The sequence below is a fragment of the Musa acuminata genome, chromosome BXJ2-6 (assembly GCF_036884655.1).
Source record: "Musa acuminata AAA Group cultivar baxijiao chromosome BXJ2-6, Cavendish_Baxijiao_AAA, whole genome shotgun sequence".
In the NCBI taxonomy this organism is placed as follows: Eukaryota; Viridiplantae; Streptophyta; class Magnoliopsida; order Zingiberales; family Musaceae; genus Musa; species Musa acuminata.
The window spans coordinates 5,158,212-5,185,542 of NC_088343.1; the positions used below are offsets into that span (position 1 = coordinate 5,158,212).

General features: G+C 37.5%; 2 protein-coding genes across 6 annotated transcripts; both read left to right on the top strand.

Annotated features, from left to right (window-relative positions):
• Nucleotides 1-330: 330 nt before the first annotated feature.
• Nucleotides 331-14,974, top strand: LOC135614374 (probable sugar phosphate/phosphate translocator At1g48230). 2 transcript variants are annotated; one of them, XM_065111683.1, is made up of 10 exons: nucleotides 331-540; nucleotides 3,521-3,841; nucleotides 7,925-8,032; nucleotides 9,518-9,549; nucleotides 9,620-9,670; nucleotides 10,508-10,569; nucleotides 10,649-10,910; nucleotides 13,373-13,638; nucleotides 13,728-13,825; nucleotides 14,474-14,974. In XM_065111683.1, exons 2-10 carry the CDS (start codon nucleotides 3,734-3,736, stop codon nucleotides 14,630-14,632), a joined length of 1,146 nt encoding a protein of 381 aa, XP_064967755.1. In that variant the 5' UTR covers nucleotides 331-540; nucleotides 3,521-3,733; the 3' UTR covers nucleotides 14,633-14,974. The 2 variants fall into 2 exon arrangements, with proteins under 2 accessions (XP_064967755.1, XP_064967754.1); XM_065111682.1 differs by having other exon boundaries at nucleotides 331-516.
• Nucleotides 14,975-17,903: 2,929 nt separating this feature from the next.
• LOC135581876 (receptor-like serine/threonine-protein kinase ALE2) lies at nucleotides 17,904-26,604 on the top strand. Of its 4 annotated transcripts, none has more exons than XM_065111675.1 (16): nucleotides 17,904-18,164; nucleotides 18,246-18,611; nucleotides 19,857-19,982; nucleotides 20,093-20,227; nucleotides 20,425-20,535; nucleotides 20,642-20,770; nucleotides 20,848-21,066; nucleotides 21,160-21,237; nucleotides 21,322-21,399; nucleotides 21,496-21,567; nucleotides 21,657-21,764; nucleotides 21,912-22,283; nucleotides 23,720-23,998; nucleotides 24,469-24,858; nucleotides 25,288-25,531; nucleotides 25,637-26,604. In XM_065111675.1, exons 2-16 carry the CDS (start codon nucleotides 18,533-18,535, stop codon nucleotides 26,283-26,285), a joined length of 3,069 nt encoding a protein of 1,022 aa, XP_064967747.1. In that variant the 5' UTR covers nucleotides 17,904-18,164; nucleotides 18,246-18,532; the 3' UTR covers nucleotides 26,286-26,604. The 4 variants fall into 4 exon arrangements, with proteins under 4 accessions (XP_064967747.1, XP_064967745.1, XP_064967746.1 ...); XM_065111673.1 differs by having other exon boundaries at nucleotides 17,905-18,164; nucleotides 20,069-20,227; XM_065111674.1 differs by having other exon boundaries at nucleotides 17,905-18,164; nucleotides 20,069-20,227; nucleotides 20,428-20,535.
• Nucleotides 26,605-27,331: the final 727 nt, after the last annotated feature.

Genomic DNA, 27,331 nt, shown 5'->3' on the forward strand with positions numbered 1-27,331 from the left:
AGAGGTGACAAGTGACCAATATTGATGAAGGAAAGGTGACAGCAATATCATAAAAAAAATTATACGAGAAAAAAAAGAAGATAGTGTACCTAATGAGAGAAATTTTTTTTTTCATAAAAATCATCTAGTTATTTACTAATTTGTAGTCAATTCCAAGTGTTCTCCCAAAAAAAATACAAACAATATCCCACAGACAACAATAATTAGAAAAGAATCCGAATGCGCTTTGCCAAGTCTTGGGCGGTTCAGGATTAAACCGAATCGCTATGGAGTCGGACCGATTTGTTTATAATTCGATCCGACTCAACTCAACCCAAGAAAGCCAATCAAACCATTCCGCTCCTCCCCCAGTACAAGGCAGCTTTCTCTGTGGCCCCTCCCTCTATCGATCCTTCCTGGCCAGGGCGCTCTTCCTCGATTTACGTTGGCGCCGGCGGGTTGCGGCGATTCTCCTTTCACTCCTCTGACCACGTAGCGGTAGATCTGCCGTCCTCTCTCCCGTTGTCTCCATCCGAGGTGCACCGCTCACCCTCTTTCTTGGTTCGCTTTTTTCTCTGCTATTGTCTCCTCCGTGATCCGTTTGCGTTGAAAGGAGTTGCGTGCATGTAGCCCTAGCGCGAGATCTGAGCGTCAGGTCCGCTTCTTGGCTCATTCTTGGTTAAAGATCTTGACCGTAGTCGGTCACGGCCACAGGGGTAGGGTTTCTTTGATATCAAACTGAATGCTGGGTTTCGGGATCCACAAATTCCTTCTTAATATCTTCAAGAGTGAGGCAAAAATGTGCTTCGGATTGTACATGCAATTTTAACTGTCATACAGTAAGTACTATGTGGAAACGGATATAGAAATTGGATTCGTCTTCGGCATTATGTCGAAGCATAGATAGAAATTGGGCATTCAAGAAGTCATCTTTTCTAAGGATTGCTGCATTTTTTTTGCTTCCTGACGTATTCAATAAAGAACACTGACAGCAAAAGATTGCGTTGTTTCCCCATTTACATTGCTTGCCGTCGTTCTTTCTTCTGGTTTCGTGATCTTGATGAAGTTTTGTTCTGGGGTTTCAGATAATCCATAAGTCTTGTAAACATCCTTCTTATGCACATACCACTTTCTATCTCTTTTTTTCTTTTTCACTTCAATTCACGACTGCCTGATCAGCATTGGTTTCTAGATGACTCCTGGTATGAGCGTCTGAGACCAACAAATGGATACTTGTTTTAGAGGTTGGATTCTGAAAAGTTAATAGATGCCGTTTCTTTGATTCATTTTGTATCTTGACATGAAAATTGTTGATTCAAGTCTCCAGAATGCTTATTCTAACTTCATACTATGGGCTTTTGGAGCTTAAATCTTTAACTCATGGGCTCGAGTCATGATTACCTGATCGAGCTGGCATTCTTGAACCGAACTGATATGATCAACCAACCCAATTCATCGAAGTTGGCAAGCTGGGTGCATGTGTTACTTCTGGATCACAATTTCTGGACTTGCTAGTGATACAGTCTGTTCAGGTTGATTTGAGGGCTTTTTGGTTGACTGGTCAGAATAGGCTAATTTCTATAATTGTGTTATACAAGTATTGTTGACAATATATGTACATATAATATCAATACATACCTACATATACATATGTGTGTGTGTGTATATATATATATATATATATTATATACATATATATTAGATCCCTTACCCGTGGACATAAAGTGATGGCCTGAGGATTTGGCTATTGAAAAAATACAGCACCTTTTTGCTTCCATACATATGGGTAACAAGCATTAGAAGCTAAAATTATGTGTTCCCCATTTGTTTTCTCTGCTACATTCTCTTTCTGAGTGGAGCTTTCTAAATTGTCATGATTTTGATTGAGGTTTGTTCTTCTGTGTTAGTGGTATTCAGATATCAACATGAATCATAAATATTCTGGTTGAGGGATGAGTTCATTGATTTGCATGTTTTTTTTTCTTCAATTTAGTAACCAGTGACAACATGTGATCTTCTCCTATCCTAGATGACTACTGGCATGAGGGTGTGCACCACAAATAAATTCTTGGCAACTTGACTATTGGTGTGAGGGTGTGCCCCAAAAATAAATTCTTGGTTTAGTTGTTGCATCCTGCAAGGTTGCAAGGCTAATAGACGTTGATTTATTAGTTTGTTTTGTAAATTGACAAGACAATTATTGTTCCATTCCTTTACCTATAATGGTTATTATAATTTCATAATATGCGTATTTGTTATGGTTGACATTCTTGATCCAAATGGATAGGGTCAACCTGGCACAATCTATTTAAGATGGCACGTTGGACTATGTGTCAGGTCTGAGTCACAACTTGCCAAATTTGCTAGTGTGTTGGTTGGATTCAAGGTTTTTTGACACGGGCGAAAATAGACTAACCTCTATCACTGTTTTTACAGTTCCAAATACTGTTTGGTAACACAAATGGTCCGGTCTCGGTCAGGTGGTACAAGTCACTGTACCAGCTGATATACTGGTAGCATATTGGTCTAGTAGATTACCTAAGCTTTTACCAGAGCGAGATTTAGACCATTGATTGTGTATAATGTACATGTATCTGCATTGGACGTGTATCTTTACTGTATGAAAACTTCTTATTTTTGTTTAAACCTTTTAGCTTCTACAGCAAGATGTGCCATCAATATTTGCATCTGATAATTCATTTATGTAGTCAAATTCATTGCAAAGTTAATTTAAATTCTAATATAAAATTAGTTAGATCTAACTCATTACAACCCAAACGCGGTCAACGATTTTAAAACTTGAAGCAGCATGCCTAACGTAGGAAAGACGGATCCAGAAGGTACGTGTTGACCACTGGTTTATTTCTAGGTGAAGATTTCTATGACCTGCCAGTTGATTATGTTTATTTCACATTAATCCTATACATCTTAATCTGAACCGAAGTTGCCAAATCCAACTTGATCAAATGGCAGCTTTACTTTCATTGCCAACTTCTGATACCTTTAGTTGGATGTCAAAAATTTTGTATGAGCCATGTTGTATAAACTATAAAGAAAATCCATAGCTGAAAATCAAGTGAGAAGAACATTAAATATGATTCGACAATCTATTCCCTTAATGTTTAATTAGCTATGTGTCCAAGCTCTAGAAAAGGCCTAGTAAAAGGTAAGTTATTCAACTTTTCAAAATTTTGTTATACTTAAGAAACAGTTGTATAGCGTGAACTGGTGCAAGCTTGATTTGTTAATGGAACTTATGCTGTAGACGATACTTTTTGTTAAGAGACTTGCTAATTCATGCCTGGTTCCTTTATGCTGATAGAATACATATGAAAAGGTCATATTTAACCAGCGTTACTGGTGAAGTATCATCTCCCCTTGCTAAATTCATAAAAGAATTCTAAGGTCATGCTGTTGGATGGGCTCATATGCCTGTTTCTTAACTTGATGCCTTGTCTTTCTTTTTATTGTTCATATGCTTTTATTTAGTTTAGAGCAGTCTAACATGTTTCTTTCTTTGTCTTCACTGATCATTTTCCAGGTGTCTGACTTTCTGGATTATTGAAGCACAGCGGGTTGCCTTCAAGAATTTAGCTAAATAGCTATGTATATTAGGAATTGCGAATAATATGGTCTTGCTTTTCTGTGAAAATGATATTCTTACAAAGTCAAAGATGCAATTAATGTTTGTAGCTTCATCCATCTGGATTACCAGCCACAGCTAGTCAAGACAATCATAATCTGGAACAGAAATATGTATAAATTGCCAGCAGGCAGAATGATCAACAAACAACTTCTGCTGACTTACCTTTATCTACTCATTTACATTTGTCTCTCATCAGGGGTTATCTTGTATAACAAGGTAAATTATTCCATGTGTTTCATGAGTTCTTTATATTTTTCAGTAGCCATCATAAATTAATATGCATAAAATGATTTAATTCTTTTATGATGTTTTGTAGAAGACCTATTTCCATAACATAAAAAAACAAGCTAATGATCATTTATGTTCCTTGTAGCTAATATTTGAATATGAAAATTTTTAATTGATGCTTAACAATTTTCTGTTTGTTTGATATATTACAATTTGTAAATGAACTGAGCTTTGTTATGTAAATACAAGCTAGTGAGTTATCTATGACAAAATTAACTTTCTTCTTTTAGATATGAGTTCAAGGAATCCTAATAATTGCACTGTTTATTGGACAAAAAAAGTGCTTTATCTAATTGCATTGTTTCTTTTATAAAAGTGCTTTATCTAATATTAGTTCTGAGTATTGGGCAGTTAAAAAATAATATATATAAATTTTGTGTTGTTGAGATGAGAATGCTAAGATGGATGCATGGAGTTACTAGGAAAGATAGGAAAAAAATTATTTTTATTCGTAAACAATTATGTGTAACTTCGATAAAGGATAAGATGAGAGAAAATCATTTATATGACTTTTTACCAGGGGTTTAAATAGGTGCTCGGGTGCTTGCCTATGCTCATGGGTGAGGCGAGGCGAGGCCCGAGCGTCTTAGGCCTCGAGCAAGCGGTGTGCTTTACTGAAGCGTCGCCTGGGTGCTGGCCTAAACCTAGGTGTCGAGCGCCTTGGGCAAGCACCCAGTTCAAACAAAGTAGTCGAACTAGACTTTTAAGTTTGGTTCGATTGATTACTGGCTAGTTGGTTCGATTGAACCAATTAAGCTCGGGTGAGTAATTGGTTCAAACGAAGTAATCGAACTAGACTTAAAAGTCTGGTTCTGTTGAACAGTAGTTAGCTGGTTCGATTGAACCAACTAAGCTACGTTATATTACTATACCTCGCTTGCCCTCCCTACGCGACCCCGAGCCATAAACCATAGCGCAGTTGCTGCCTTCGCCATTGACGCTTCCTTTACCATTGCCGACGCACAGGACCGATGCTTCCTCTCTCACCGACGGACGGGTTCGACGGCCTAACTTTCATGCGTATTTTCCTCCACCATTGCTACTTCTATTGAGGGAGAGGACCATAGCTTCCTCGGCCACCGACGGACACCTCTGAAGCTTCCTCCGCCCACGACGTCGTTGTTCACAGTTTTCGCCATCGCCGCTACTGTCGTCCGTAGCTTCCTTCGTCGTTGTTGTTGTCATCCGAACCTTCCTCCGCCATTGCTGCTATCGTTCGCAACTTCCTCTGCTGCCGTCGTTGTTGTCCGAAAGTTTCTCCATCACCGTTGCCCTCTCCTTCCCCACTTTCCACTATTGGTGACTCTTTTCTCCCCCTCTAACTAATGTTAATAGTAGATAACTCTTTTCTTCCCCTCTAACTACCGTTAACAGTAAATAATCTACTATTAATAGTAGATTATTAACTAATGTGATTTATATAATCATATTTATCAATTGTATTATATATGTTTTATATTTTAATATTTCAGAGCTTCTTACTTCGCTCGAGCGAGCGGGCGCCTAGCGTTTTTTAAATCATTATTTTTTTCATATTCTAATGATGACAAAAGACCCATGTAACCGACTCCAAATAGTTGAGATTTGCGGTTTTGTTGTTGTTGTACAAAGCATTATTATTTTTTGAAGTAATTTTGATTAGAGTGTTTATACACGTGGCGTTTTGTACGTAGAGGTTTGATCATAGAAGTATTATAGTGTATTTTCTTCTTTTGGGTCGAGTCAGTCACAAGAATGCACATCTAACACTATGATCATGGATGAAGCTCATTAGTCAGACCATTCATATCAATACCCAAGTTATACGATATTATATCCATTTTCGTCAGCTCACACCAACAATAACTTGACTCTTGACCATATCAATGTCTGTCCATTGGGTCTTGCCTAAACTGAAAGTTGTTGATAACTTGAGATATCGATTGTAAAAATAATATTTATAATAAAATGGTAGAAAGAAGAATGAAGAAAGAGGGATGAGAGCAAGAAGCGTATGGATGCAAATTAACCAAAATAAAGCTTTATACTTGTCAAGATACCATGGGGACAATTGTGTTCTTCCCAGCCTATCAAACACTTGTCATGTCAAATGAAATAAGAACAACCATTCTTAAACTATAATTCTTTAGAGAATAAATCAGGAATGAGTAGCTGAACTGAAATTTTCTTCATTAACTCAGCTTAACTCTTCTTCGAGTCCTATTAAGATTCTTTTAATTAGTTTTTAGGTAATATCAAATAGAGCCCATATTTTGAACTCCTTGGTGACAATTAGATCCTAAATCACTTACTGTTCACTAATAAGTAGCTGACTTTTTTTAAAATTTGAGTGTATACAATCTTCCGAAGTCCAAAATAGATAACGTTTGTCTTCCTAGAATAGAACTCTAAAACAACTAATAAAGAAAAGTTCAGAGTGAATTTCAGATAATATAATTGTCTGGACTAAACCTTTGGAGTTTGTCAAAGACCAAATACGATATTCTGAACTTGACATATGATGGTGCATGGAAGTGTGTGGATTTATCCGAAGCATATTTTATAGAATAACCACCTACTAAAAAGATTCCTTGTTTGGATTTCGGGCCTTGAATATGTAAATTATAAGCAAACACTAAAATCTCAATTTGATATAGGTTTTGGTAACCATCTGGATTCTGGATCAATACACTACTGGTATACCGGACATAATACCATCTAGTGTCATTGAATGATACAATAAAAAATTGAAACTGGTTTACCTACCTAGATGGTCTGTACTGGTCCTTGGACAGACTGATTGATTCCTTGGCCGGAGTATTTGACAATGGAAAATCTACCCAGGTTATCATATTGCCAGTGGTTTCCTTCTAAAATGAAAATGTAAAATAATTTTAACTTTGGAGATACTCTATTGCTTAGAATTTGATTAACCTTTGAGCTTCTTTTGTCACCTGTGGTCCAATATTTTCAAGAATTTTATACACTAACTCTTTAGTTGTTACAGTTATCTTGGTGTCATGAAATGTATTCCGGAAGCAATTTTCAACTTTTCAAGTCCAAGCTAGTTAGAATAACTATGTGTTCTTACTACTAGATATTCCACCTTCACATACTTGAAAACTTTAGATGATTAGTAATAAAAGCTAGACTTGGAGCCAGAAGAGATATAGATGTTTGATATCTAGACTTTGTTAGCCATGATAATGGAGTCTATCTATGGATTTTAATCATGGAGTTTTTCTATGGATTTTAAGCCACTCAAACCACTTGCTAATCATGAAAGTCATTAATCACCAGTGGAATTTGTGTTCTGTAACCCTGTGTTGCTTGTGGTTCGATATTTGTGCAGCTCAGGTTTCTGATCATTTGTGATCATGGTTTTAAGGAATGTGACTTCATTGGAATTGCATTCTTGGATCAAAAATTGCAGTCTGATGTTGGACACTTGCACTAGCCGATCCACAAAAAAGATAAAAAAGAAGTCGCATGGTACTGTGAATGATGACGAGAGTCACAAATGTAAAGAAAATCTTACCAAGTAATTATTCTAAGTTTGCCTAAGTGGGCTCCAGCCTTCATTAAATTCCAACCATATTAGAAGTCCCTGCAGTCGAAGTCATCATCTTGTATAAAAATTCTCATCCATTTATATCAGTTTATGCATGAAAGCTGGTAAAGCTGATCATTGAAAAGGGCTGCTATACATTTTTCTTTAAATGTAAAAAAAAGGTTTCAAGTGATGAAAATTCTCACCATTCAGGTTTCACCTTTCTACGTTATTTGGAACAAATATGATGACTATGCAGAACCATGTCTCTAGTGCTGTCTATATATTATTTGTGAATAATAGGCATATCTTATAATAGCTGGTAGAGTTTTCATATCTGCCCAACTCATTTTTGCTTCATATAATAGAGACAATGACCAATTTATTTGCTAATTTGCACATTCATTACTACAAAGTAGCATGTACATCGGAGTGAACATGTGTAAAACACACTTTCTTATTTTTTTTTGTACGTTTTGCAGTGGGTACTATCTCCGAAGTATTTCAAGTTTCCTTTCCCCATAACTCTTACTATGATTCACATGGGATTTTCTGGTGTGGTAGCATTTTTTCTTGTTCGTGTTTTTAAGGTATGTATGAACTTATCATTGAAAATTATTCTTTTTCTGCTTATATTTCTTTCTTTCTATTTTAGTTCTTTTTATGCTGTGACTAAAAAAAATGCTGTATTATTCTACATTAGTTTTGCTACCTCTCATCAATATTTTTCTTGTTGAAAGTTCATGGATTTGACTCCTTATGCTTGATTGTGTTTTTATATCTATGCTAATTGGAGTTCAATGCTTGTCTGTCATGACTAGCTTAGAAAATTGAAAAGGCTAGCTTAAAACTTTATTGATGACCTTAAGAGCTGAACGGGCCGTAATGAGCTATCATCTCCAACAGTGCAGTTTCACTAGTTATCTGAAAATTCCTGATATTCCTTCTCTTGTGTTCACGAGAAACCTCTGGTGAATTGCATCAGAATCTTATGGCTGCTATCTGCCATTAGTCTGTCTGAAATAGCAAAATTATATCTAAAGTATAGAGGCTAAAAATTGAAGGATTAGTAAAGAGGCAGAGTGTGTTCTGGACACTTAACATGTAGGTTAATGGTGGCTTGTAATATATGATCAACTAACTAGGGGCACATAATGTGTTGGAAAACAACTGAGGGGAAAATTGTTTGTAATCATGAGGTGTATAACGTGATATATTTTTTCAGGCTACAATATTTTACTTAAGATGTTGATGCACTTTCAAAGTTATCAATTGGTGAAAATTTGGTTATGCACAAAAGAAAAGGAAAAAAACAAAAATTTATAATGTCTAATATTTCTTCAACTAACTAGTGGTTGAGACTTGAGAGCAAGGTTCACCGTACTATGTTGTGCTGCTCGATACGGGTGATATGTATTGGTGCAATAGGGGATCGGTGTTGGTGGTACATACCAGTCTGTCGGTATATCCCATCATATCATGTGTCGGTACATTGTTATGTACTGTATCGACGGCCGATTAGTACACCGGTATGAATCGGTAAGGTGAATCATGGTTGAGAGTGTATATTCTGGATGCTTATTATGTAGGTCAATAGTGGCTTGTAATATATGATCAACTAACTAGGGGCATGTAATGCGTTGAAAAACAACTGAGGGGATAATTGTTTGTAATCATGAGGTGTATAATGTGATATATATTTTCAGGCTACAATATTCTGCCTAAGATGTTGATGCACTTTCTAAGTTATCAATAGGTGAAAATTTGGTTATGCACACAAAAGGGAAAAAAAAAAAATTGTCTAATATTTGGCTGGTGAATGGTTACATGGATTCATAACCATTGAGCATTTGAATTCATGAAAATTATCTAACTCTTAAAAGGATTTTCTCTTCCAACTCTGCTTCATGCCTTTGCATGTTGAATATGATTATTCTTCTTGCCAGATAGAAATCTTTGTGATTGTTTTTATTAATCAATCCTTGTCTGTTTACTATACTCTTTATCTTTCAATTGAATATAACATCTTTTGCATAACAAGTTAATTCACTCGAATTTACTTGTTGGAATGGCAGGTTGTTGCACCTGTTAAGATGACTTTTCAGATGTAAGGATGCAGACTTATCTAATTTTCCATGTTTAATGCCTGCTTTAATGTTGAGTTTGATCCTTTGCAGATATGCAACTTGTGTGATTCCTATTAGTGCATTCTTTGCATCAAGTCTCTGGTAAGTATGTTTAGTTATCATGTCACCTGCTACCTTTTGTCAAGATTTTTAAAAATGATGATTTGCTTTAAGATTAGTCTTCTATATTTCAACAAATTACAGTGAGCAAGATAATCAATAAGGTGTCTTGTTCTTTAGATTCTGACATTTATTACTTATACAACATTCAGATAGATACTCAGTAGACAAGAATGTATAAATCCTATATCTATTAAGTTGAATGTATAAATCCTACATCTATTAAGTTTAAAATCTCCGAAGGCCCATGTTCCTAATTTCTTTTATTAAATGCATTAATGATCATTTGCTTTCAGTAAGAACATCAATGTGCTATATTAGTTGAATTCAATTGTATGTGCACAAAGAAATTCATTTATATTGTTAGTTACTGATTCCATTGACATATTGATTGATATTAGTGGTTACGATGTCTATGTGGATAGACATGGATATTTGAATTTTCCTATTTGTTTCATGAAGTTCAGACTTGTTTCAGGTTTGTTACTTGTTCTTTTGGGTTGGAAAAGAAGTTATTCTGGAAGATTATTTTTTGTGAATATTTTATTCTGTATTTTGGTTTCATGAATAATTTAATTTTTTAAAATTTCCAGCTTATGCTAGCCACACTTTTATTTGTAAATAAACTAGCACTTTGTCATCAAGCACCTCATAAAAAATGGTGTTAGCACTATTTTTTCATGTACTGGTGCATTTTCATACTGTTTCCATTTTCAATTTTCTTTTGATCATCAATCTTATAATTTATCACCAATTTGTGGACGGAAATTCTCTTTTTTATTTTTAGTACCATTAACAAAAGTCTTATTTTTATGGCAGGTTTGGCAACACCGCTTATTTGCATATTTCAGTTGCTTTCATTCAGATGCTAAAGGCCTTAAGTGAGTTGCCCTATATCCTTTTTAGAATAATGTTTACTCAACCAAAAGGCTTACCATTCTTGAACATGTAATTTTGCAGTGCCTGTTGCAACATTTCTGATGGCTGTTATCTGTGGCACTGACAAATTGAGGTGTGATGTTTTCTTGAACATGGTGCTAGTCAGTGTCGGGGTCGCAATTTCATCCTATGGAGAGATTCATTTTAATGTAATTGGAACAGCTTTCCAAGTTACTGGTATATTTGCAGAAGCTTTAAGACTGGTTTTAACTCAGGTCCTTCTCCAGAAAAAAGGCTTGACACTGAATCCTGTTACCAGTCTATATTACATAGCACCCTGCAGGTAATTTATGGACTTATATAAATTTGTACATTCACTTGAAATGCTTGGAAGCCTTTAACGTTTTGACAGAAATTGTATGTGTTTAACAACTGCTATGCCATGTTTAGATAACTTGAACCATATGCATGGCTGCAGTTGTCTTATTTTGAAGCATTGGTGGTCATAAGTTTCAATAGTCTTGGCAGCCATTGATTTGCTATAAATAAAACGACAAATTAAATTATTCTTCTTTTAGATAATCAAGATTTATTTTTATTTCCATCATTCAGATATTTGTTTGGATGTTTTTTATGGCTAATATCTTTTCGCTGCAATCTACATGTGCATATAATAATTACATAGTTGAAGACATGGTTCGCCTTATCGGTTAGTACCGATGTACCGTTCAGCTATTGGTATGGTATATACCGATATACCGAGACACAATATAGTGGGGTGTACCGACAGATTGGTATATATCACCCATACTAACCTCCTGTTGGATTGGTACATATCGCTCGTATTGAGCGGAATGCTGTGGCACGGCGAACTTTGGTTGAAGATACATCTCATATTTGATTGCGTTAGTAATTAATATTGGGATGTTTCACCTTCTGCAAAACATTTCGATGCGGATTTTCTTGATATATACAAGATATTAGAAAGACATGGATTAGTTGAAGGGGCTCCTGGACCAAGGTTCAAAAACCTGGTTGTACTGCTCTAAAACATATGGTACAACTGGTATTTACCAGTCTGAATGTGAATTGATAAACATACCACCAGTTTTTGCTTGTTTAGGATTCACAATGGGCAGTGACCATCAGTTTCTGCATGTTTATGTTCATACCAGGCTTGCCACCTGGTATGGTTACTTCACCAGATGTGCTGCCAATTTCACCAGTTAAAAGAAAGGGTACCAGATAATAAGTCTATTTCCCACTAATGTATTGTTATTTCTAATTTTTATAATAGCTTGACAGTTGTCATTCTTTTAATTTTTTTTTTCTCTTGTGCTCTCTCTCTCTCTCTCTCTCTCTCTCTCTCCTTTCTTTCTCTCTTACATGCGTCTCTCTCTCCCACCTCTTCTAGCTCTTCATCCTCCCTGTCGCCTCATTGTTGTCACTTCATCCGGCTGTCTTGCTACTGTTGCCTTCTTTATTAAGGGTTGCTGTTTACTCTTCCACCTGCAGAATGCTTACTGTTATGTTCTTTAGTAAGAGTTGCTCTTTTGCCTGAAGAATGCCTCCGCCTCCTCCTGCTCCACCTCATCAGCCTCCTCCTCCTCCCCATCCTCCTCTGTTTTAACTTCCTCCTCAACCTACTCTGCCATCTCTTCCTCCACTCCACCTTCTGCTTCCTCTCCGTCGGTCTTCTTTCTTCTTTCTACTTTTCTTTTCTTCTCTCTCTCTCTCTTGGTCCGAGCAGTACCAACCTCTATTGAGAATCAGCTCACTGGATCATACAAGAACTATACCAGTCTGGCTGCCAATTGGTATTGGTATGGACTGAGATTTTGGACCTTGCACCTGTAGATGTTGTCCAATTTATTATGCAAGTTGGGTCCTTCTGTTGATGGTATGTTTGGTGGTGAGCTACTGCAATTGCCAGTTAAGGTACAAGTCAGATCTAGAATAAGGTTAGCAAAGCAGAAATGAACGTGCTCTTGTTTATGAAGGAGATTCATAATGTTTGGAACGATGAAACATTAATCAGTATAATCAAATATTTGTTTTTCATAATGATGCTTTTATGATTAAACAGACAGGATTGAAGGTATGGTTCTTTTGGTTATATAAGTTAGGTGAGAGTTCAAATGCTGTGTTCACTCTGTCCATTTAAAATGTTATTCTTGGTCAGGTGATGGACAAAAAACAGTCGAACAAAAAGCCAATTAAATATTCAACTTATGTTCCATTGTTGAACAGGATTATGTTATCTGTGCGCTAAAAACTACATGGGAGCTCTTATGTTGAAAAAAGATCAATTAGTTTTGTGATTGTTTGTCTGAAATAAGACTAAATACCATTACAAATTTGAAACACTACAGAGTTCTGTCTAAATTTCACCATCTCTTTGGGTCTTTAATACTGTTGCATCTGTGCTTCACATACTAACCTTGCTGACTTCCTTGCTACTACTTTGACCAACCAATCAATTTTCCTTCTCGTTCTCTTTCTCTCTTAGCAGGAACAACACATTTTTAGTCCTGATATAATGCTTTCATGTGCTTTTCTGTTTTCTAGCCCATGTTCTTTAGTGAACTGTATTGGATATCACTCTAACAAGTTATTGGTTGTGAAACTATAATTCTCCATTATGTTTGCGATGCTACTGTAAATTTACATAAATTTGGATTTTGTATCAATGAAAATTCCTAACTTTAGTTTTGCATTTTATTTTCTGTTTTTCTGACATTTCTGTATCTCAAATAATATATATTTGTATAAAAATTCTTACACTTGTATATACTCCATTTGCAGTTTTCTGTTTCTCTTTATACCTTGGTATGTGTTGGAGAAGCCAGGGATGGAAATATCACAGATTCGGTTTAATTTCTGGATATTTTTCTCAAATGCTCTCTGTGCATTAGCGCTGAACTTCTCCATATTTCTAGTAATTGGTAGAACTGGGGCAGTGACCATACGAGTTGCTGGAGTTCTGAAAGATTGGATATTGATAGCCCTTTCCACAATTGTATTCCCTGAATCAACAATAACTGGTCTTAATATAATTGGCTATGCCATTGGTAAACTCTTTTGTTTAAGATCCTGTTCCCTAGTTCTTATGTATCTTTATCTGTTAGTTTTTCTATTTCTTAATCATGCTTCTGTGCAGCTCTTTGTGGTGTTGTCATGTACAACTATTTGAAGGTCAAGGATGTCAGAACAGCAAATCAACTACCAATGGAGAGCATCGCTGAAAGGGCCTCAAAGGTTAAATACTAGAGCACAGCATTTAAGCTACCATAAGAGTGAACATGTTATCTGTCTTTTGTATTAACAACTTCTTGTGCTCCCTCTAGGATTGCTTCATTAGGAATAGCCACTTGTTGGTCTAAGTTCCATTGTTGTCATAACTTGGCATGCATATATAACTTTTATTTCAAGCTTCAGCAAGGTTTCAAAACTCATTTTAGTTTTTAGCTGTAGTTTGGCAGTTCTGCTATTTTTAAAATTTAGGTCGGAAAAGTTCATTGCATATTAATAAACGAATATTAATAACCTCAAAAGCTTAATAGCTGGATAATATTTGTTTGAAGAGATAGAACATATGAACCTTGACTTTTGTACTTGAAGCTTTTGTACTGGTTATCTAAAATTCAGGAGCACCTCAGCCACAAGATTACCTGTTACTAAATTTTGTGTGCCATTTACATTTGTTCATAGTTCATGGAAATGTGTATTTGGTCTTGTTGGAATATTGACCATAAAAGTTCTTGTTTGACAAGTTCGATATCAATGTGCATCTGGCTGATCAAGACACAAGTTCGATATCAATGTTAACTTTGTACCATCATTAAATTTTTCCACATGCATGTACATGTTTTGATATCTTGAATTGTGGGATTTAATTATCTACAGGAATGGAAGCTGGAGAAGAAGTCGGATTTTTATAGTGACAGTAGTACAAACACCAGAAACATAGGGAGTGATGCTGGCGTTGCTGCTTCAGATTCATTTGTGGTCGACGAAGAAGCACCACTCCTCCAGTTGAAGATTTCCAGTTTGAAGTCAACCTAGTGGTTGGCCATACTGCACAATCAAATGTGTCAATAGCATGAAGATCTTTTGGTTAAATATGTTGAGGAGAACAAGTCTTGCTCTTGATACCTCATTTTTTGCAGAGAAAACCATTGAAGATGCACCCATTGGGGATTAGGAAAAACATGTAACTTGATCATTCATAAGAGTTGTCACTAGAAATTTTGCTTCCAAAAAATTGAGTTGGCTCGGGGAGGAGATTTAAGGTTTTGTTCGGAACAGTAGGCTACATTGTAGAGGTTTATGCAGTTTCAACTAGTAAACATCATAACAGATCAAGAAATGATGGAAGCCCATGTATAAACAGATTTGACTTGTTGAGATGCTGCTAATTCTCTTCGGTGCATTGGTTCAAATTCGGACAACCTTGATCGGTCATCTTCTAGCCAGGACTGCATCAAAATTATTTTGGTATGGTTCATGAAGGGGCTGATTTGTGTGTTAATCCCAGTGTGGCATAATGTAAGTTGTCTAAACCTTCAATGGTTCAGATCTAAAGTGATGGATTCTTCAATCTGTATGCCACAGCATACAGGACTGGAATATATTGTTGGATCTGTAGCAGGAGCCTGATAAATCTGATACGTTAATATACTTTCAATAAAACATATTGCATCTCTCTCTCTCTCTCTCTATATATATATTTATATATATATATATATAGGAGGAGGAGCTCGTTATCAGGTCACCAGTGATCAGATCTTATTGTGCTAAAATTGATTTCGTGTATAATTAAAATTTGGGATCCAATACTGAAACGGATTGGATGTTTGCGTCGCATTATTTTTCAGGTTTGGGCCGTCATCAGAATTGGATTTTGGATCTTATTCGAATTAAACATGACAATTTCTCATCTATATCATTACTCAGGTTTGGGCAGATGTTCCAATTTCATTACCATTCAGTAAAAGTGAGATAGCTATATCTTTCTTAAATTGTTTCGAGTTCAGAGAAAATGCTTGTGCAATGGTTTATCACTGCACGATCGATCCGTGACATAAGTTCATTCTTGTGTCGGTATCAGAAGTCTGCCCCAGAAACAAAAAAGGAGAAGAAGATGATGCGAGCGAAATGGAATATTAATCAGGAGGCATCACCATGTTATCCTTGTTCTTTACAGCCTGCGTGCCTCGCCCTTGCACATCAGCAATTAATTTGTTCCAGTGAAATGAGATGATGAGCCAAAGAGAACACTTTTCACGTGGCTGCCAGGTCGATCAGAAAGAAGCAACCTTTTATGCGGTCCGGTTGTTGCCCACGACTCCGTTCGCCGGTGACATGCAGCGGGCTTTTACTACTGGCCGAAGAAGCTCACCGTGATGCTGTTGTACAGCAGCAAAACACGGAGAAATGGTAGCTCAGCCGATGGTGACACAAATAGTGTGGCGGTAGCATTGTCGCCGAACCGAACGGTTGATTTAGTTGGTTACCTGAGAACTTGACCTCTCAATCTCCACGCCGAAGCAAAAGCTCGATGGCAAAATGGAAGTAGTACATGAGAGCGGACCTACGCCAATTTCCACGCCGAAGCAAAAGCTCGATAGCAAAATGGAAGTAGTACATGAGAGCAGACCTACGCCACATGCAAGGGGGGGCCGGCCGTCTTTACCCGTTTCCTTCGGCACTAGAGCAATAGAAAAGCTGGAATTCTTGCGATCATACAGCTCCTACATGCTACTCTTTCTTTCTTTCGACAAGTACTCACAGGATCAAATGGAACAAACAGCAAAGTAGTGTCAAGATCCAAAGCAGTATGTAGTGATGCTCTCTTGTATCTAAGCATAAGCATTACGTAATGTCGTTTCGGTAAGAGTGGAGTGGTGAAGCAGAGCTCCCTCACCTCACACCAATTCCATGGATAAGGTGGTTCTCATTTGTTATGTCCGAACATTTGCCCGAGGCACTGAGAGTAGTGGGCAAGTTACTTGTATTCCATGATTGGTAGCAGCGACAGGAAGACAGAGTACTTTCCCACTACGGTCTCATCTGGATCAAGATCCCAGAGATTTTTTGTCTCTGTAGCTTCGCTTTTGTGCCTTTGTTGCTTTATTGCTCTGTCCCCAGTCGAACGGGGACCAGCTTTCGTCAAGGACAACTGCCTGCTACAATCTTTGGCAGGTTGGATTCCTTTTGGTCTTGCCCACATCTTCTCTCTCTCGTTCTTGCTCTTCTTTTCTGATGAAACAAATGCCCGTCATTGGTCTTTCAGTTGGCTTAACATATGATGTCTTTTTTTCTACTTGAATCGCTCATCTTTCAAATGATTAAACCTCGGATAATACATTGTAAAATCTTATACGTTAATACAATGCTCTGTCAGCTCATGATGTGATACATGACCAATAATTCTCGTAATGAAAATTGATGGTTGCTATTCCAACCATTCAATAAGATAGATAGCCTCCCTTCCAAGTCCCAACATTACACACCACCAAGTGACCTCCGGCTTAAGTCTTCGATCACAACATAAACAAACAATGGCGGTGAGTGTCGTTGCAAATTCTTCTTGAATCGGTATGCTACCAGCCATACAAACGGCGAAGGAAATGAACAGTGTTTGTATGTGACGAACAGGACAAGATTCACAATCCGATCCCCGGTTTTGAGCCATCAACAACGCGACTGCCCTCTTCTTCTTGTCCCTGTGACGCTGAGCCGACAAAGAATCTGAGACCCGGGTGAGTCCTCACACTACATACAAAACAATCCCTTACACCATAGATAGATTCTCTCACACTGCATGAAATCACATGAAATAAGGTAGTCTAAAAGACAAAATTATTCATTTTAAATTATTATTATTATTATTATTTTTAGTCCGAGCTTTGAGTTGGTTCAACCGATTCAATTAAATAAGTTTGAAGAGAAATAAAAAAAGATCAAAGATAGTTGTCAAGAGTTACTTTTGTCATTTTGAAAGAAAAAAAAAAATCTCCTAAATAAAATTTATATAGGGCGATTTCCTTACAACATACCCACATCTTGGGTATTTCCAAATCAGTACCTCTTTTATTTATTCTCAAACAGTATTCGTGATTTGAAAAATATACAAACTAGCTTTCATTATATATATAGATCCTCCCCAAAGAAAGATCCTAAAGAAAACTATCCATATATATATATATATATATATATATATATATATATATATAGACACTCCTAAAGAAAGATCCTCCCCAAAGACCATAGATAGATCCTCAGCTGTCCCTGTCACTCTACCCCTATACATGTCAAAACAACAAAGGATCTGAAACACGGGTTGGTTCTTGCACTCCCTTCACAACATTCCCTAAACTCGTACATCTTGCACTCCCTGTGACGCTTAGCATCAGACATGCCAACAAAGGATCTGAAACAAGAGTCAGTCCTCGCACCGAGTATAATTTTGGATAGATCACATGGCCGTTCCTTCACTATCACTTTTTCTACCCATCTCTGATCCGATCTCTTCCTTCCCCACAAAGAACCCAACCCTTTTTCATATCATCAAGGCATTGAGCACTGTCATTCTGTATGTCTTTTTCATCGGTATCTTTGGTTTTCCTTTTCCTTTTCACCTTCCTTCTTGGTTACAGTTTCTTTTCTTTGACAGGAAAAGCACTCCTACAAGGTTCCTTCGTTGAGCTCCCTCCGCCTTTTTCTTCCTCTCTACCTACTCTGGATTGGTGCTTTTGGCTATAAGCTTCTGTTCACCCAACATGCCACCGCCCATCTCCCGTTCCAGATGGGCCATTCTGTTCCATTGCCTTGAGGATTCCTTGGTTCTTCGGATGCCTTCTCTTTGATGGGCAGGGCTTTGCTTCAATACAAGAAGAGACTGTGGTGGCGTGTGAAGGCCATTAGATCTTTAGCTTTGTTCTGTCGGTGAGAAGTAGCAGGATGGGTTGGCGATGCGAGCTTTCTCGTCCCTGGATTATTTTCGTTGCGGTATTTGCTTCCGTGATTTGTCGACTTGAAGGTAACACATTGCGTGTGGAAATGTTCTGTTTATCTTCCTGTCAGCTGGTTAGTCCGCGAGGAGGAGATGAACACCCATTTGTTTGCTTTACTTGTATGGATGTAAATAAGCAAAATAAGAGATCTTTTGCTCGATGATGGCTATTGTGCTCCTAAAACTAGTTTTGATTATGAATGCCGAGTCCTAATCACTTTTGTGATTTAGCACTTGTTCGTTTATCCGATTAATTCCTTTTGGCATTTGGTCGATGAATTTTGCTTTTATTAGGGTTCATTAGCATTTTGTTGTAGCAATGTATTGTCATGCTGTTGATGACCAAGAGCCTAAGCTTCTGATCGCAGAGAACTATTTGTATTTTATCCTTTGGTTGGACATTTATCTTGCAACAAGAAATAGTGTGGTATTAGGAGACGATGTGTGCTGATAACCAATGTTGTGCTCAACTTGCTCAGGATTTGCACATTCAAAGCACCCTTTTTCTTCTATTATAATTCACACTGACAGCTGAGGGTGGCATTTAGGTCTGGGTTCATGTTCTACCGAAAAAAATGTTTAAACCAATTTAGTAACAGTGTAGCTGTAAGCTCTTCATGTTTTTTCAAACTTACTAGTCTTTGAGTGACAAAGAGAAGTATAAATTAGACAAAAAAAAAATTGTTGCAATTGGAAAATTACAGATCAATATTTCTAGCCACTTTCATCGAGCTATAGTAGAACTGTATTAATATTTTGTCCTGCATAGTCCTCTTAAAACTATTTTAAGGCACTTCATGTAATAAGCTTTTGCTTGATCGACAATGCTCTGATCAGCCTTAGCATGCCTTATTAACATCAGCTGTTGTCGCATCACTTGGCTGTGGAAAGTGCAGTTTCGACTTTGATACTTATTTTCCTTAACCTTGTTTGATATACTCAAGTTAGCATGAATGAGTTTCGTGTTAGCAATTTTATCTATTAGTTAGCACTTTGCCGTATAAGGTATTATCAATTTATTTTCGTCATGTTACTTTAATTTCCCACCTTCAGTGGCTGCAAAGACATCATCCGAGACGAGCCAATATGGTTAATGCAGCCTATGCATCCTCAAGAATACTGCTAACTGTAACATTTTTATTTGCAATTGGTTGCATGAAAATTTAGTGTTGAACTTTGCTAGTTCAGTTCTGATAAATACATTGCAAGAGCTGTACAAGATTTCTGATCTGTGATCAAACTTAAGTTGCTTGCTTGTGATTTTTCTTGTAGGGCTCGGTATGGCTCCTTCACCAGCTGCATTTGACTATCCTTCGCAGAAAGGGATGGCAAGCAGTCCTGCGCATCTTACAAATTCAGGGAGTGCAATTGCACCAACATCAGATTCTTTCCCTGAAGGTAATCATGATTTGTTTCACAAAACCTCTTCCTCTTGATAGGATATCAGGTTTAACGCTTCAGTATCTGTTTCTCATTCTTGATAGTCTCTTCACCTACATATGGAGCAGTGCCACCTAGCTTCCAACCGGTAATTCCATCTATGCTGTCGCCCGCTCCATCTACTCTTGTCGCCACAGGACATAAATGGCCAAGAGCTGTATCTCCATCCGTAGAAGCTCAACCGATCGCTCCTATTTCATCAGGTAATGCTCATCCTGGTCACTAATTGACGGCCTATTTCTTTGCTGATTTCACACTATACTCCTACAAGTTTCTTGTTTACATAGCTCCACCATGGAGAATGTCTATGGCTAAGCATGTAAGTATGCCACTCATGGGTTACTTAAATGCAGCTTATTTTTAGATATGTATATAATGCATCTCATTTATCTTGATGCAGCAGTTTTCGGTTCGCCAGGATACCCGCAGCCCAGTTCATCCAACAAACCACCAATTATACCAAGAATAGCTCCAAAATCTGCATTGGCTCCACATTCTACATATTTCCATGGTGAGCACAAATTGCATATTTTGGATGCTTCATCTAGAGCTCTTGCGAAGCATGCTTTGTTTTCTTTAACTGTCTGAAATTGTAACTTTTTAAATGAAACATGCAGGATCAGTGGCACCACCAACATCAATTTCTTCCCCAATCAGCAGCAGACAAAGACATGGTGTGCCAGTTGCTTCACCTCCAGCTGAAGGATATAGGCATTTGACCCCAGCAAATGGGTCACCCTCAGAAGGTAATTTCTTAAGGATTCTGGAGTATGTTACACAATGAATCTGAAAGCATAAATTTTGTTACTGACCTTCTCTTCAGGTTCTTCTCCTATGTTAAGCCCTGTGCATCATCAAGCTAAGCCCTCAAATTTAGCTCATGGTCCATCAACATCACATCTTCAACCTCCAGCAATGAGTACATCTGATGGGCCTGCTGTTTCGCCTCTAAATCCAGTCCAACAGTGGAGACCTAGAAAAGGAGTGGGAAACTCACCCTCTTCACCAACATCTCCATTTTGGTCACCATCACATCTTCCAGGTGGATATTACTACCATTGACAAATTAAGTTTTGATAGACTTGTTTGTAAACTTCCAATAATTTTGCTTTTCTTGTTTTGGCTTTATTTGAAGCTCCTATGGTCACTCCAACTCCTGAAGCCTTCCCTAAGTATCGCAGACCGCATCATGCTTCTCCACCCTCTCATGAAGGTACCAACACATACAAAAAGCAAGGAGAAATGTGTTTGTAAGCTTTCACTGGTTTTTGTTCTCTCATTCTGCTTTTATTTGAAGATCCTATGGTTACTGAAGCTCCTGAGGCCTTCCCTAAGAATAGCCAACCACATCATGCTTATCGACCCTCTCATCAAGGTACCAACGCATACAAAAGCATGGCGAGAGAAGATGAATGCAGAGGGTCTTAACTTATACACTTCTTTTGTTTTTGATCTTTTTCCTCCGTCGCAGGCCCCTCTTTTTCTTCAATCCAAGCCCCATCTCCTTCACCATCATCATCAGTATCTTCGGACTCGAATGCGTGTATATTTCATCCTTCTTTTTTAAATATTGTTGAATTGCTTGAAATATCTTTTTTTTTTCTTTTATGTTTATTGTGTTTGTGTCTACAGGGTTAGGTCATTCGCCTATAACGACTCCTTCTAGCTCTCATCCTAGGGCCTCAAGTGCAGCGCCACCACCACCTATCTGGGTGCTGCCACCTCCACCTCCTAACTTGGGTATAGACATCCTGTGCACATTTGTCAGCCAATTCTGGTCGTTTTTATGTTTGTACGTAATTGTTGAATTAAAGGCTTAATGAGGTTTACAAGATTCTTTTGATCTAAGAACTTTAATATAAATGTTAACTTACTTTCTTTGTGCAGATTGTATGTCATTGGTGTGTGTAGAGCCTTTAACAATTCCACCTCCAGGATCACCATGTGTCTGTGTATTGCCAATTCGAGTTGGACTTCGTCTAAGCACCACACTGTATACATTCTTTCCTTTGGTCCCTGAGTTTGCCCAAGAAATTGCCTTTGGGATCTATATGAAACAAAGTCAAGTGCGCATTATGGGAGCAAATGTTGCCAGTGACCAGCCTGAGAACACAATCGTACTTATTGATCTGGTGCCCGTTGAAGAAAAGTTTGATACTGCTACTGCATTTTTATCATTTGAGAAGTTCTGGCATAAGGATTTTGTCATAAACACATCACTTTTTGGTGACTATACTGTTCTATATGTTCTTTATCCAGGTTTGCATATGCTTCATCCTCTTTAGTTGCTAATACCTATAATGCTATTGGAAGATACATAGACAATAATTTGTCCAACTTTAGCTATTAGTTGTTCTTAAATGTGATTATGATTTCAATACTTTATGTTGGTTACTATGGGCATAAACTTCCAAGAAATTTGTACTTGCTATTTAGATGTCTATGAATGTTACTTGATATCATTTATGACAACTCGAACTAATGGGTCTGCTGACTCAATAACTTGGATTTGATAAGCCTGATACAACATGATACAAAATGCTTAGTTCCAAATTTTTAGTAGTAGACTCCTTTAGTGTCAGATATCATATCAAACCAACTTCTATTCTTGTTATAAGAATAATTGTATCACAACCTTCCCACTCAAAGACTTGACATATTTGTCAAGGGTTCACCGGATAACCTAGAATCCACCTTTAGGGATTTGGAAAAGTCTAATCCAAGTGCCCCCATCTTGGTATGTATGAGTTAATACATATGACAAGCCTATAGTTAATTTGAAACCCATATCACAACTAATCTCGAGAAGGTACTTGCACCAGGTATTGATAAAACACTCCTAGAACCACCTGAACAAAATCCATATCCCAAGTTATTAGCTGTAGACATAAAAAGTCATGATAATAGCATGGTCACCTGCATTAATGATAGATAGTTCGACTTGAATGACTAGCAGCTCTTGTTGATCACATAGCTCAATCCACACTCACAAGCCAATTTTGGTGCCAAGTGTCAGGCCATGCATGGTGCCATCATATATTTTACTGTAGTCATTTGAAGCCTCTAACCCATACTATGTACGAATCTCTCCTCTAGAAATGGCAGTCCATTTGTGCTTGGCTATAGAGATGAGAACACGCCTCAAGCAATGAACCCAGTTCCCTGTTCAGACCTCCCTAAGTTCTTTCTCATGCGAATTTTAATGAGTGTAGGAGGACCTGTCGATCCCATTCCTAGCGTTCCTTCTTGAATTGTAGGGTCATCATCCTTTCGCAAACTAAAAATTCCAATTGATACTCTGACCCTGAACTATTTTGGCATTGAAAGGTCAAACTCCAAGATGCATGGATATTTGACATGGTGCTTTGGATATAGAATAGGCCTACACAGCTCATCCATCTTAATAGGAAAGACAACTGGAAAGTGACCACATCAGAAACCAGCCTAACATCTGCTTCTGATGTGGGACTAATTGGTGTATATGTCCTAACTAATGGACTGCCAGAAATTTCATAAAGGAAGATTAGGAGTTGTTGGATGATCCAACATGAGCTTTTGAGTAAGTTATGGACTTGGAATGTAAATAAGTCACTCTTAATGTATATGAAAATTATATATAAGAAGATAATTTTAAGGCTCTACAGTTTGTCGAAGTCCTGTTACCATGGATTTTTCCTGACTTCTATTCTATGCAGGGCTTCCTCCATCTCCACCTAGAGCACCTGGAGGGGGTAACGTTGGTTCATTTGGCAATAATAGTAATGCAATGGCAATAAAGCCTCTTGGCGTTGATGTGAGAAAACAAAAGGGGAAGACCAATCGGAACTTAATTGCTGTAATTATTTTATCATCTTTTTCAGCGTTGATCTTATGTGTGGGGGCAGCATGGTTCCTGTGGTTGAAACAAAGAAACCACAGTCATCTGCCTGCGACGAATCTGCATAAAATGTTGCCACTATTTGCAAAATCATCAGGTACGTTCTTATTGGGTTGATAATTTGTATTTTGGTTTGCCAGATGTATTTGACACATAAGAAAAGCAAAGATCCTTGTAGCTTAAATTTTCTATTGAAACAGAAAGCAACTTTTTTTCTTTATTTTTTTTACATTTTCTAGTGTGAGGACTTCAATACATTGGAAGCATATTTGATACGTAAGAAAGGCAACGAACCTTATAGGTGATGGTGTACTTGAAATGGACATTGTCCTTCCTTTTTTTTTTGCATTTTATTAGTGTCAGCTGCAAGACGATTTCAATATATGTGAATTTGTTACCAACTCATCTGAACTCCCAAAGTCCTACATTTCTTGTGTGGTAAAGCAGGAGGGAATGTGTAGGATTGGTAAAGGATTTACATGAAAAGCTATTGCAACTTACAAGATCCATAAGTTGACTTTCATTTTTTTATTTATTTTTTCTTTTTCTGTTAAACTTTATGTAAAGGGACAAGACACACGATATTAGGACAAAGGCTTAGTTCAGAATCAGCTTCCTTCAGCTCTAGCATCGCAACATATACTGGATCAGCAAAGACATTTTCTGTATCTGAAATTGAAAGAGCTACAAACAGATTTGATGAAGCTAGAATTATTGGAGAAGGTGGTTTTGGGAGAGTCTACCAAGGTACGCTTGAAGATGGAACAAGAGTTGCCGTAAAGATTCTTAAGAGAGATGACCAGCAGGGTGGACGGGAGTTCTATGCAGAGGTCGAGATGCTTAGCCGTTTGCACCACAGGAACTTAGTCAAGTTGATTGGTATATGCACAGAGGAGCACATAAGATGTCTGGTTTATGAACTAATTCCAAATGGGAGTTTGGAATCACACTTGCATGGTAAGCAAAAAGAGGTTTAGAATTACTTAATTTAAGCAATGCTTCTGCTTGTGCAAATTCTAATGTTTTCTTTTTTTATTGGGTAATTAATATACTATGACACATGGTTACTTTTATTCTTGATTATTTAAATCTTGGTGCCATACCAGTTCCAAGATATTGTTGGACCTTTATGATACTGATCATGAAGATCACTGAAAATAATAATTATAAAAAATGGATTGGTACTGAGCTATATAATCGTTCCGTGGTGAGACCATTGTAACTGGATTTTGAAACCCAACCTGGTCTCTATAAAATTCCTTTAATTTTAGAATACCCTATAAATGGATGCATATGCTTAGTTTCCCATTGCATGCTGTATTTTGTTCTAGAATAGAAATTTATCTCCAGATTCGAATTGTCTCATTTGTTTCATTCGCTAAGCAGGATTGGACAAGAAAACATCTCCACTTGACTGGAGTGCTCGCTTGAAGATTGCACTTGGTGCAGCTCGAGCCCTTGCCTATTTACATGAAGATTCAAGCCCTCGGGTGATACATCGAGATTTCAAGTCCAGCAACATCTTACTGGATCATGATTACACTCCCAAAGTGTCTGATTTTGGCCTAGCTCGAGCTGCTTTGGATGAGCAGAATTTGCACATCTCAACACGAGTCATGGGAACTTTTGGGTAAGAAGTTCTAAATGGTCATCCTTGCACTTTAGCAGTTCGTTAAATTGCCCATCATAGAAGTAGTAGTTATTAAAACCATCCGATGTTCCTGCTTTTTCTTAGTTATGTTGCCCCAGAATACGCAATGACAGGCCACCTTCTTGTCAAGAGTGATGTCTATAGCTATGGAGTTGTGCTTCTTGAGCTGCTAACTGGTAGGAAACCGATCGACATGCTACAACCCCCTGGTCAGGAAAATCTGGTCACATGGGCTCGCCCTCTTCTTAATAACATGGATAATGTGGAGATGATCACCGATCCAGCTCTTGGCATGAATGTATCATTTGAAAGCGTGGCAAAAGTTGCAGCCATTGCGTCAATGTGTGTTCAGCCAGAAGTCTCTCACCGTCCATTTATGGGGGAGGTAGTCCAGGCCTTAAAATTAGTATGCAATGAGTGCGACGAGAACAAAGGAACAGGAAGCTGCAGCCATGATGATTTATCTACTCGAGACACAGCAGCTAGATTGAGTAACGTGTCAGGTCTCGAAGCTGAGAGAGTTCTATTGGGTTCATGTCTATCAAGTACATCTACAAGACTTGATATAGATGAATCTGGTTCATTTCAAAGGCACTCAAGCTCAGGTCCTCTGATTACAACCAGCAGGCAGTTTTGGCAAAGACTGAGAATGTTATCGACAGGAAGCATTAGTGAGCATGGAGCTGCACTTAAATATGAGACCAGTTCAGATTGCGGGGAACGCTGGTCTTAGGACATGCTTCAAGTCTCACGACCAAATCTGACAATCTAAAATTCTAGGGACTGGCATGTCAGCTCCAAGGTATGTCCAAGGATAGTATGATTGTGCTAGTAGTGGAGCTGAAACTACTTGAGAAATAAAAAGTTGTATGTTGCCAAAATATTCATTATGAGATCATTCATGTGGCATTCTTGATATGTATGTTTGTTGGGTCTTCAATAAAAAGTTTGCCTGCAGAAGCTCTTTTATCATCGATCACGTTGTTGATTGTAAACATTTTGGCTGATCAGCTCATTCATTATTTAGATGGAAAAAAAATACAAAGGGAAAGTCTCACTATTTTGCATTGAGATTTCTTTCTTTTGCATTAAGATCTGCCAAGTCTCCCTCCGTATAGCTTTTTATGATGGCCATTGCTGTATGCTAGAAAAGACACATGCTGTAAAATGAATTGAAGTAGACTGCTACCTAAATTGCCCTATATACTGGTCTGCCATGAGATAAGTCATGTAGATTTTGTCATAATAGTAGAAGGATGGTCTTCTTGCATTTCCTTGGCCACTTTTCAGTAAGTTGGAATGCTGCTTTATCTTCTCCAGAGTTTGCATGTTTGATAGAACAGCATCCTTTTTTTTTTCTTTTAACAAAAGGAAACATATCTATTTAGCCAGACGCTACAAAACTAAAATTAAAGGGCAACGAGGCCTAGTTAAAATTTTTCCTAAACAAATTTTTTCCCAGTGCATTTCGACTAATTACATATTATCTCATATAGTTAATTACCTTTAGTATCCCGATCCATATACTTTAAAAAATTATATTGGTATCCCTATAGTTACGAAAGTGAAACATTTAAATTTATTTGTTCGACGTCAATTATACTAATGGAAATACGAAAACAAAAAGTAAAAAGATAATTTTAATGTTTGTTAGTATACGACAATATCGTTGACATCGACGTCGATGCAGTTGTCTAGCCGCCTCTAACAACGATGAGGTCTGCTCTTACCATGATGTCACTCGTCTCCATGAGAAGCTCATTGCTTGCCTTGCGTCGC